Source organism: Gekko japonicus, unplaced genomic scaffold (assembly GCF_001447785.1).
Source record: "Gekko japonicus isolate JY-2015 unplaced genomic scaffold, Gekko_japonicus_V1.1 scaffold2949, whole genome shotgun sequence".
Taxonomy (NCBI): Eukaryota; Metazoa; Chordata; class Lepidosauria; order Squamata; family Gekkonidae; genus Gekko; species Gekko japonicus.
Window position 1 is genome coordinate 47,062 of NW_015169267.1, and position 12,612 is coordinate 59,673.

General features: G+C 42.4%; 1 protein-coding gene across 1 annotated transcript; it reads left to right on the plus strand.

The window, feature by feature from the left end:
* The first annotated feature begins 1,633 nt into the window (after positions 1 to 1,633).
* RAG1 (recombination activating gene 1) lies at positions 1,634 to 4,765 on the plus strand. The gene has a single exon (XM_015416534.1). It carries the CDS (start codon positions 1,634 to 1,636, stop codon positions 4,763 to 4,765), a length of 3,132 nt encoding a protein of 1,043 aa, XP_015272020.1.
* The last annotated feature ends 7,847 nt before the right edge of the window (positions 4,766 to 12,612 follow it).

Below are 12,612 nucleotides of genomic sequence, written 5' to 3' on the forward strand. Positions count from 1 at the left end.
TATTTTTCCTTTGCCTGACAGGCTGAAATCCCCCTCCCCAATCCTGTTGCTGTGGGAAAGGGGACTCTTGGCTTGACAGGTCCTTGCATGCACAGAAACATTAGTTTGGATCCAAGCTGTTGTTCTGAACAACCTCACTAACCTGTGGCCATAAGCAGCATGTCTTTTAAGCTAAGCATGTGTTTGGTAAGGTAGACAATACACTGAATCCAGACTGCCCCATCCGCCCTGTCCTTTTGAACTGGCGCTTAGAATTTCAGTTTGATAACATTAGCTATCTGTTTAGTAGATGCATGAGTGTAGACTCTCAAGTGTAGCAGGAAGCATGCAGTGTACTGCTGCATGTGAGTTCTCTGGATCAGGGCCAAATTTGAAGTCATAAAGGCTGCAAACCTTTGCAGACTTGCATATGAACAGGCACCAGTGGATACAGCAAGACTCACTTCCCAGTAGCTGTGCCGAAACCTTGACTGCCAGTCTTGTGCAGAATTAGGGTACTTTGAGTTAAGCAGCTTATCTATGTGCAGGACTGGAGTGTAAAACATTATTTTTTAAAGAGATGCATATTGATTGAAAGCCAGCATTAAAAAAAAAAACACAGTCCAATTTATATTGCTTTAAAGTAATGCAGCACATCTCTGTCACCTGATAGCTGAATGCCATCTGGTCAGTTTTAATTATAAAAATGTGTACAGATGTATTTCCAAGTAGAATCTGTTGCATTTTTCCTGCCACAAAATAAGCCCTGCCCCCCCACCCCTATGCAATATGAATGCCATCTGGTCAGTTTTAATTATAAAAATGTGTACAGATGTATTTCCAAGTAGAATCTGTTGCATTTTTTTCTGCCACAAAATAAGCCCTGCCCCACCCCTATGCAATGGACATGAACCACTTAACCACACGTTCAGCTCTACTTCATTCTTTTGGGAAATTGTTCATCTATTTTATTCTTCAAAGGGCTATTTGCATCTTTGACGTTCAACTCTGCTATAAAAACAAAATAAAACAAAATTATTGGGGGGAAATGTCAAAAACACTTCAGGAAGAGGGATTTGGAATGCTACAGGCACCAGCACTGATTAGCTGATTAGTACTGTGTACAGCTGGATGGTGCTGCACAGTCGCAAAAATGGCTTTTTCGAAGCTCAGACCTGCAAATGATTAGACAAGAACATGATGTGAAGTTCTGGAGTGCAGTGAAAACTCCTTTTAAGTACATCTGTACTCACCTTCATTTGGTAAACTTTAATGTGAAGTTCTGGAGTGCAGTGAAAACTGTACTCTGTACTCACCCTCATTTGGTCAACTTGCTTTGCTCAGATCAAGTAGTTCAGCTGTCATCCTTGCAAAGACATGTCTATTTGTACAGCATATTTCCGTGGCAAAACCGGTGGCACTGTGTTTAGTTACCATTTTCAAACTCTTACTTCATTTTACAAGGAGTCACCCTTCTCTAGACCATGGATTTCAATATATTTTCATTACTTGATGGGCATTTTTGCTGGCTAACAAATAATGCTCCATTTACTAATACAGATAGTAGCATTCATTCTGTATCACAGAATTTCTTTTCCAACTTCTGATTGTCCTTTCCTTTTTTCCCTCTCAGGCAATTCAACATCTGCCAACCATGGAGATGCTGGCACCACCAAGTGTGAACTTGTGCTCCACATCAGAACAAACCCAACAGCCGTATAAGAAATTTTCAGAATGGAAATTCAAGCTCTTCAAAGTGAGATCTCTTGAAAAGTCACTTCCTGAAGAGAGCCATCTGGCTAACAATGATAACGGGAAAATGGCAGCTTCTTCGGACAAAGTCAACGATGCAATGACTTTAATGCTGCAAGAGCCGTTTCCTAGAGGACAAAATCTGAACAACAGCATGCAGACGATAGATAAAAATGCCTTTTCTGTAAGCCAAAGAGAAATTGAAGCACACCGAGTAAACTTGCAGCACCTCTGTCGCATATGCGGTGGTTCATTTAACAATGATCCTCATAAGAAAAGCCATCCAGTACATGGGCCAGTGGATGATGAAATGCATGCCCTTCTGAGAAAAAAAGAAAGAAGGGCCACTTCTTGGCCAGATCTACTTAACAAGGTTTTTAAGATTGATGTGAGGGGAGACATGGACACAATCCATCCTACTAATTTTTGTCACAACTGTTGGAGCGTTATCCAGAGGAAGTTCAGCAGTGTCCCATGTGAAGTGTATTTTCCAAGGAAAGGCACTATGGAGTGGCATCCCCATTCAACCAGATGTGATGTTTGTGGCACTTCCTCCCGTGGAATAAAGAGAAAGAAGCAAGCCCCAAGTCCACAGGGGGGGAAAAAGCTCAGGATCATTGCTGAGCGTGCTAGAAAGATAATGTATGCAAGAAGCCAAAAGCAAGTGAAGAGCAAAAGCATCATGAAAAAGATAACCAACTGCAAAAAGATCCATCTCAGTACAAAGATGCTCACAGTAGACTATCCTGTGGATTTTGTAAAGTCCGTATCTTGCCAGATCTGTGAGCATATTCTGGCTGACCCAGTAGAGACAACATGCAAGCACTTATTCTGCAGACACTGCATCCTTAAATGCCTCAAAGTAATAGGAAGCTATTGCCCATCCTGTCGCTATCCTTGTTTTCCTACTGATCTGGTGAACCCTGTGAGATCCTTCCTGAGCATACTCAACACTTTGGCTGTGAGGTGTCCAGTGAAAGACTGTCATGAAGAGGTCACTCTCGGAAAATACAGCCGTCACCTTTCTAGCCACAAGGAGAAAAAAGACAAAGGAACTTATGTGCATGTAAACAAAGGTGGCCGACCAAGGCAACACTTACTTTCACTGACCCGGAGAGCCCAAAAACATCGCCTAAGAGAACTCAAGCTTCAAGTAAAAGCTTTTGCTGAGAAAGAAGAAGGCGGAGATGTGAAGTCTGTGTGTCTAACTTTATTTCTGCTGGCTCTGAGAGCGAGAAATGAACACAGACAGGCTGATGAGTTGGAAGCCATGATGCAAGGGAAAGGATCAGGACTTCATCCAGCTGTTTGTTTGGCAATTCGAGTGAACACTTTTCTCAGCTGTAGCCAGTACCATAAAATGTACAGGACTATAAAAGCGATAACAGGAAGGCAGATTTTCCAGCCACTGCATGCTCTCCGAACTGCTGAAAAGTCTCTTCTGCCAGGTTATCATCCATTTGAATGGAAACCACCCTTGAAAAATGTGTCTTCTAACACAGAAGTAGGCATTATAGATGGACTTTCAGGCCTACAACAGTTGGTTGATGACTACCCAGTGGATACCATTGCTAAAAGATTTCGATATGATGCTGCCTTGGTGTCTGCCTTGATGGATATGGAAGAAGACATCCTTGAAGGACTGAAATCTCATGATCTGGATGATTATTTGAAAGGACCTTTCACTGTGGTGATCAAGGAATCCTGTGATGGAATGGGAGATGTCAGTGAAAAGCATGGCTGTGGCCCGGCTGTCCCTGAAAAAGCAGTTCGGTTTTCTTTCACAGTCATGAACATCACCATGGCACATGGCAATGAGAGTATAAGAATTTTTGAAGAAACCAAGCCCAATTCAGAGTTGTGTTGCAAACCCTTATGCCTTATGCTTGCTGATGAATCAGACCATGAGACATTCACTGCTATCCTGAGTCCACTTGTAGCAGAAAGAGAGGCCATGAAGAACAGTGAACTGGTACTTGACATGGGTGGAATCCCAAGGTACTTCAACTTCATCTTTAGGGGCACTGGATATGATGAAAAACTTGTCCGTGAAGTAGAGGGCCTTGAAGCGTCAGGCTCTACATATATTTGTACCCTCTGTGATGCAACTCGCTTGGAAGCCTCTCAGAACTTGGTCCTGCACTCCATAACAAGAAGTCATGCTGAAAACCTGGAGCGGTATGAAATGTGGAGGTCCAACCCCTACCACGAAACTGTTGATGAACTACGTGACAGAGTAAAGGGTGTTTCCGCCAAGCCTTTTATCGAGACTGTTCCTTCAGTAGATGCATTGCACTGTGACATTGGCAATGCTGCTGAATTTTATAAGATATTTCAGCTTGAGATTGGTGAGGTATACAAAATTTCTAATGCACCAAAAGAAGAGAGGAAGAGATGGCAGTCAACGCTTGACAAACACCTGAGGAAGAAAATGAACCTGAAGCCTGTAACGAGGATGAATGGAAATTTTGCAAGAAAGCTCATGTCAAAAGAGACAGTAGAAGCCGTTTGTGAACTCATAAAGAGTGAGGAACGGCACGAAGCACTCAGAGAACTCATGGACCTTTACCTTAAGATGAAACCAGTATGGCGATCTTCATGTCCCAGCAAGGAGTGTCCAGAACTACTATGCCAGTACAGCTTCAACTCTCAACGTTTTGCAGAGTTGTTGTCCACGAAATTCAAGTACAGATACGAGGGCAAGATAACAAATTACTTCCACAAAACTCTTGCTCATGTGCCAGAGATTATAGAAAGAGACGGTTCTATTGGTGCTTGGGCAAGTGAAGGAAATGAATCTGGAAACAAACTGTTCAGGCGTTTTCGGAAAATGAATGCCAGGCAGTCCAAGTGCTATGAAATAGAGGATGTCTTGAAGCACCACTGGCTGTATACCTCAAAGTATCTGCAGAAGTTCATGGATGCTCATAATACATTGAAAACTCAGGGGATTGCTGTCAATCAAGAACAGTGTGTGGATGACTTTATTACACTGGAAGACTCATTGCAAATTACTGATTCCATGGAATTTTAAATATATGGAAACGCTGCAAAGGTCTTGCAGTTGAGTTCCCTTTCATAGGGTGCAGGAAGGCTTGGGGATAGCACTGAGGTTTTTTTATATTGAGTGGTAAAGAATTCTGTTCTTAGTCAAAGAAATTTGATAGTGGGCTGTTCTGGGCAATGGATCCCAGAACTGGGCAACATGAGTAACATATAGGTATGGTTTACCAAGAGGGTTTTTTTTGCAGGAAGTTTATAGGAGAAAGAAAGTGGTCATTTTTACTTTGTTTTCAGCCTACTATTTTGTAGTTATTTCAAAGCACGTGAAGTTTTAGAAAAGCTTGTTGGCTTCAAAAAAGCATTTTAATATACAAGGTGATAGAAAGTTTTTATTTCTTTAACTGTATTTTAACATACTGGTTTGACCTTTTTTTAGTCACCATCAGTTTCTGTTAAGAGCAGATTCTCCGCATGGAGACATTTAGATGAAAGCCTTGCAGTGTATAAAAGCCGGACTCCAAAGGTAGATGTCCCCTGCTGATTAAATATTTTTAACATTTATAACCAGGAAGCAACTTCAGACTTCAAACAGGTCCCATGCCTTAGACACTGCAGATGCATGAAAGTAGGCTGAGGTTTAAATCTCTGTTTAAAAGAAAAAAATTAAATTCAAAAAGTGTTGTTCAGTCTAGCTTTAAGCGCATTGTTATACTTCTTCAAACGTTGAGGGTTTCTTTGAATTTCTATGGTAGTTGGTAAATGCAACAGTGTTGTCAGTAGGGAATGACAGGATATAACAATAGCATTTAAAATATCTTTGAAGTATAATAATATCGGCTGTATTCAACAGACATGGCCCTCAATCCAGAGAAAGCCCTGCTCATGTCCCAATAAAGTTAATGGCAATTAGGGACAAGTAACTTTCTTTGGACTGGGAGCAATCTGAGATGTAGTTGAATGTTTGACCCATATTACTTGTTTCATGCAATCTACTTCTATAATTGGCATAACTAGGGCATTTTTTGTAGAAAAAGCCCAGCAGGAACTCATTAGCATAATAGGCCACACCCAGCAGCAGAAACATTAGCATATTAGGCCACACCCTGACAGCACCGCTCATTAGCATATTAGGCTGCACCCCCATGTTACCAGAAATGAGGTCATTCAGCCACACCCACCTTTTGATTCTTATTCTGTTTTTCTTGTTTGTTGTCAAAACCCAGAGCTTTTTTTGTAGCAGGAACTCCTTTGCATGTTAGGCCACACACCCATGTAGCCAGTCCTAATGAGTTTCTGCTGTTGGGTGTGGCCTATTATGCTAATGAGTTCCTACTGGGTGTGACCAACTCGGGAGCCAGCCGGAACTCCGTTCCTGTGCGTTCCTGCCCAAAAATAGCCCTGATAACATTCACAACATTGATTAGTCAGCCACTATTTCTGTTCATCAGAGCTAACAAACTATGAGAACACTCCTTGTTTTCTGTCCTTAGTTCTACCACATGACTGTATTCTCGACATTTCCCCTGCATTAACTTTTATGCTTCGCCTTCCACTTGATAAATGGAAAGCTTTATTTACTTACCTCATATGACTGTTCTGAGAATATTTTAATGTCAGTCAGATCTCTTGAAACTGCAACTGCTTTAGGTGTGGCTAATAAAAGTCATGTTTACCTTCCTAAACAGTATTTTAAAAACTGTTAGTAAAATAGTATATTCAAAAAGCCACAATTACATTGTCCATAAGTAAATAGTTACAGTTCTCTGTAATATATATATGATCCTTCAAGAGACACTGTTATATTTGGTTTTTCTTTGTCTCTTTACTATCCAGTGAAAGTGAAAAACAAACACATTAGATGATGTCATAACACTTTGAGTTTCCAGATTCCTAACAAGTGGCAATCAATGAAATAGAGTCAGATTGAGAAGCTCCAAGCACAATGATGTCATGGCACACATTTTACTTACTGTATCTTATAAGGGAGAGAGGCAGAAAGAGATGGGTCTGGAGAGGACCCATTAATTTCATGTACCATTTACTTGCACACTAAACAGCAGCAGCAATATACTGTAAGCTTGCAAGAAATCCCATTGATTTGATGTAACTATTTGAACTTGCTTAAATGTAACCTTCGGTGTTAACTGCCTTGCAGGACTGTGATTAGCATAATTTATACATCTATGATGCTGCTTATCAATTTGCTCCTTCATTAATTACTTTTTAAATATACACTAGGATGCCTATCCAGGGTACTTTTGGAACTAGAGCACACACTTATTACTACATTTTGTTGGCAAGTTCAGAAAAAAGCAAATGTAATCTTTTATCTTTTAATGCTCTTTTAATCAATTTCTTTTTAATCCACATTATCTTTATAGAGGACAGTGCCAATACTTTATATCCTTTTTGGTATTTGTCTGCTTTGACTACTATCAGTATTTGTTCTTTTGCTTTTTAATGGAAGTTTCACACTCCTGTATTTTGTACTTCTGATGTTGATGCTAAGCATATTCAAAGGTCTTAAGGTCTCTAGTTGCACACTACCTCCATTAAAAGCCACTTTCAGCCAGTTCAATTGTGTTTGGATGAGCATTGTAATACAGATAGAGATGTACAGTTTCATTTGTATCAATTATGGTCTTCAAACATGGATCTGCCTTGCTCGATTGGTATACATTAAAATACAAATGACTTAATTCCATGCAGTGGCTTAGATCCACAGGCAGTGCCTACGGAGCATGACTTTTTTCCCCTTTCCTCTCATATTGTAGCCTGAAATGCCCTTGAAAATGCTGCTCTTGGGAGAAAAAGGAGACACAGGAACAGCATTTTAGGGGCTACAGCAGGAAGAGGAAGGAGAGAGACTTGTGCTCTGCAGATGGAAATCCTTCAGTCCACAGAAGTTCAGGGCTGGATCCAAGCCAAAGCAATTGAGCTGCGCTGTTTGACAATGTGGATACATTTTGCCTGATCATATTATACAGTTTAATTACTGATTTGCTATATAAATATGATATGCACAAGAGGATTCCAAGGTGTCAGTAGGGAAGCAGATTCCAGATTAGAAAATTATACTTTATTGTGTAAATGGTTTGTTTTTCTTTTAAAATTGTATATGGTCATATTTTTCTGCATGTTTATTATTTGAATGAGTTTGATTGATGAAGGATTGAGGTGGCCAGAGAAGGGGAGCAAAAAAAATGCTGAGTCTTTGAAATTCCATACTTAGCCAATCTTTCTGACAGGCTCAGGAACAACATTTGAGTAGGCTTTTCTACTAATTTTAGTGGGACAAATCCTTTTTACTACAAGACTAAGTTTTCACCAGTAAAAAAGAGCATTTCCACTTAATTTTGGATTATCTGAGGAACAAGATACATTCAACACCAGTAGCCGCCCTTTCAGGTCTTCATCAATGTGTCTATGGATCACTGACATTTTGAGAATCCTACAATAATTCAACTTGGCTGTTGCTTAACCATTACATAACCCACTGTAAATGGCCACATTTCATTTACAGACTGGTTGGGTAGGGTCAACGAAATCAGGACTTCCTTTTGCATGATACGTTAAATGCTGACCTTCATACTTTTTCTCTACCTCAAAGCTTTAGGCTCTGCAGCTGTATGGTTGAATGTCAAAACTACTTCCAACACGCCCTTCTGTTTCCTATAGGCATACAAGGTCAAAGCAAGGAACGTGCAGGGAAATCTGTCCATGGCTAGGCCAGATACAGATGGCTCTGAAATATGTCCTATACTGTAGTCCCTATTCAACACTCGAGAAACTAGAAATGTTGCAGAATATTTTGCCTACTGACTCTAATTTCCTTCACCAGATTCAGTATATGCGAGAAACTAGAAATGTTGCAGAATATTTGGCCTACTGACTCTAATTTCCTTCATGGATAAGGTTGTACCAGATTCAGTATACGGATGCCCTAGTACTCTCAACCCCACTGCTTCTTTGTTACATTTGTGCCTTAAGGGACTAAAACTATGTAAAATATTTTCAACTAAGATATTCACTTAGAAGTTACACTATTAAACCTCCGAGATGCTTGGCAGGCATGACGTCTGGTATGCTGTCAAGGAAGGTAGAGGGTGGCTGGTTTCAATCAACACTTTTTTTGTCCTATTTAAACTTGGATTTTGTTTTGTCTCCTCTTTGTTTCTGTTATCACATCATTTAAATAAAGAGTCTATTTAGTTTAAACATTTTGCCAAAAGAAGATTAGTGAAAGAAACAATGGGAGCAACATCTAAACACAAGTGATTGTTTGATTGCCAAGAAATGTGTTGTATGGCTGACTCCTGACAATGGTTTGTTGTAAAGTTTGAGAAGCGGGGCTCTGAAACAACTTTAAATAGGTGAAAGCAACTTAATGTCTTTCTACTTGGAAAATTGAATTTTGTTTTTACTCTAATCATTGGAATAAATACCTCAGATGCTAACTTTGTTGGCTGAGAATGCTGAATTTTTAATCCCCCCCCCTGTAATTTTACTGTCTTATGTAAGGTGTTTTAACAGGCAGCTCTCACTGCCAAAGAACTTGGATTTAAGCTAAGTTAATTAATTCAGCACATTCATTTAGCTGAATGACTCCTCCAATGTCACTTTGATTTCATTGGCTTGTGGATCAGGAGGCTGGTAGTTGTGAGGTGACTTCCTGGACATTTTGCCAATGGGCACTGTTTTCCGTTCTACCATACTCTTTGTTAGCATAATCACGATTAAAGTTAATGGTATTGTGCTTGATTTCAGGATTGCCAGCCATAAATATTCTAAACTTGTCTGTTAGTCCTTCCAATCCACAAATTATGAAGCTAATGTCAAATATGGAGTGCCTGTTTACCTGTTCATCACTTTCCAAAGGTTTAGAGCACACTGCACTTCTGTATTCAGATTCTGGCTGCCAGATGAGGAATAACAGTTCCAGTTCAATGAGTGCTTTCAACGTACTGGGAGCTCTCTGGGTTGCATCCAAAGATTGTTTTCCATCAGCAGGAGAGAGATCAATTTTTGTCAATTTCCCCTTCCTACTGCAGACCGCACCCCCACTGTCCTCTGCTGTTCTTTCCTTGTCTCTCAGAAGCAAGATTTCAGGAAATTCAGTGGGTTGCAGTGGGAATGAGGAATTGGTGAAGACTGCCATTCTTCTGCTGGTGTAAAATGCAAACAACAACTGAAAAATACCACTAGATCCAGCTCCCTGCAGGGGAGCTGCTGCATCAGGGCACTGCTTAATTTACAGCAACAATAACAATGATTCTCATTCATCTTTTCACTTTTAAAGATTCAAAGCAAGTACTAAATTCTTAACTTTGCTATCATAAGAATTAAGAGAATTCTTCAAATCATGAGATGGAGCTATGGTGAGAATTGGCCACCCCATGATGAGTTTTCAAGTGTCATGTCAAATGTTTGCCCAGTAATTTTATTTTTACTCTGGTTTATATTATAAAACTTTTTATTTTATATTTTAAACTTTGAATAAACTCTTTGAGTCATGCTGATTTAACTTGTCTTCTTTATGTTTGCTGCATAAATCTCATGCTCCAGGGATAGGATATTTACCACACATTAATATGGTATCAGCTAAAAACTGACGACATTGTATGGATGGGGTAAGGTGATGTTTTGGGAACAGGGTTATCCAAGCACTTCTTCCCACATCCCTTTCCATTCTCCTCTACCTCCTGCCCAATTTGCTGCACACCTGATTGAGAGGTGGGAAGGAAAGAAGTTCATGTGGGTGATACTATCTGATCCACTTTATGCAAAGGAGATTGTGGAGGTAATAAAGTCTGTGAAGTGGAAGTCCAAGGGGCAGAGCATTAAGGAGAAGGTGAGAGGGATCCTGCAAAACATTTGCAGGGGTATACAGGTGGTGATAGAACCTGACACCTAACACACACTCTATTGGACTGGGCTGGTCCTTATATAGACCTAGCTGGACCTGGGACCCCACATTCCCAGGTTCAGGATTGGTCCAAGGAGTGAAGTTTGAACGTGACTGGGTAGTTCATAGGTAACTGTTTCCTAGATCTGGTGGGTAGATTAGGAGGGGACATCTGGTATTCCAGAGTGGGGTAAACGATGGGGCTCAGGCCTTCCCCGAATTTTTCCAGGGGAGACTGAGCCTCCCCCAGTCAACCAGTGCCTGGCAATATTGAGTTAAAAACATTCGCTTGCATGCGTTGTTTTCCTTTGGGGTCACTTTTTTCCTTCCAGGCTTACTTTCTTATGAGTGCTAACTGAGCTAGCAGGATAGACTATTTTTCTCATGGTAGTGAGGGGGAGGCTGCTTCAGCCACTCCTAAGCTCTTCCTTCAATTTCCATTTCATTTTTAAATGGTAAGCCCATCTGCATGAACAAGATTTTTTTTTTGGGGGGGGGGGCATGCAGATCAGAGGCCTTTTAAAATTTCCTTTTGCCCTGTGTGCAGCCCAGAGAGAACATTGGCAAAGAATGTGCACGCTGTACATGTTCACGCTTTTCATTTTATTGTTACTTAAAATGGTGTGGTACAGTTTCCAAGGGCTAATTTCCACTGGAAATAATGGGAGAGACTTGAAGACCCATTGGAGTTAATGGGAGCTAGGAATGCCAATTGACTTGCATGGGCTCCACTGAAATACATTGCAGCATGAAAAAAGTTGCAAAGAAAATGCAGAATGGTTTTTCCATTAAGGTTTTTGGGCCCAGATAGGTTACTCTGGACAGGCCTTGGTTCCTGCCGGAGTGCACCAGAGCACAGCTCCGCTAGTCAGGAGCCCAGGGGCGGGCACATAAGCCCCACCCCCTGCTCCCACGAGCCATCAGTTGGGCAACCGTGGGGGGGCGAAACATTCCCCCCACCTCCCTGAGCCCCGGGGTGGTGGCCTTGGACACGTAGGGGCGAATTCCACCTCTCGCACGAGAGGTCATTCTGGCTCCCCCAGCTCTCCTTCGGGGCTCTTTAAAAAGTTATGGCCGCCGGCGCTGTTCTCGGCGGCAGCTGTGACGCCCATGGGGGGCCCCCCGAAATGTTCTCCCTCCTCCCTGAGCCCTGGGGTGGTGGCCTTGGACTCCTAGGGGCAAATTCCACCTCTCGTGTGTGAGGTCATTCTCGCTGGCTCTCCCAGCTCTCCTAAGGGCCCGCATGGGGGGGGAGGGGTGGGGCGAAATGTTCCCTTGCTTCCCTGAGCCCCGGGGTGGTGGCTCTGGACTCCTAGGGGCAAATTCCACTTCTTGCGTGTGATGCGGCAATGCCGCTGGGACATCACAGGCGAGAGGTCATTCTGGCTCCCCCAGCTCTCCTAAGGGGCTCTTTAAAAAGTTATGACCGGCGTTGCTTTTCTCAGCGGTAGCTGCAATGCCAGCGCAGGGGGGTGGGGTCAAACGTTCCCTTGCCTCCGTGAGCCCTGGGGTGGTGGCTTTGGACTCCTATGGGCAAATTCCACCTCTCGCGTGTGATCACACATGCGAGAGGTCATTCTGGCTCCCCCAGCTCTCCTAAGGGGCTCTTTAAAAAGTTATGACCGGCGTTGCTTTTCTCAGCGGTAGCTGCAATGCCAGCGCAGGGGGGTGGGGTCAAACGTTCCCTTGCCTCCGTGAGCCCTGGGGTGGTGGCTTTGGACTCCTATGGGCAAATTCCACCTCTCGCGTGTGATCACACATGCGAGAGGTCATTCTGGCTCCCCCAGCTCTCCTAGCAAAACGTTCCCTTGCCTCCCCGAGCCCCGGGGTGGTGGCTTTGGACTCCTAGGGGCAAATTCCATCTCTCGCGAGAGGTCATTCTGGCTCCCCCAGCTCTCCTTTGGGGGTCCTTAAAAAGTTACGGCTGCCGGCGCTGTTCTCGGCGGCAGCTGCGACACCCGCGCAGGGGCAGG

What these genes read in the sequence shown, in the direction of transcription:
- RAG1 (XM_015416534.1), top strand. Translation starts at nt 1,634, where the DNA reads ATGGAGATGCTGGCACCACCAAGTGTGAACTTGTGCTCCACATCAGAA.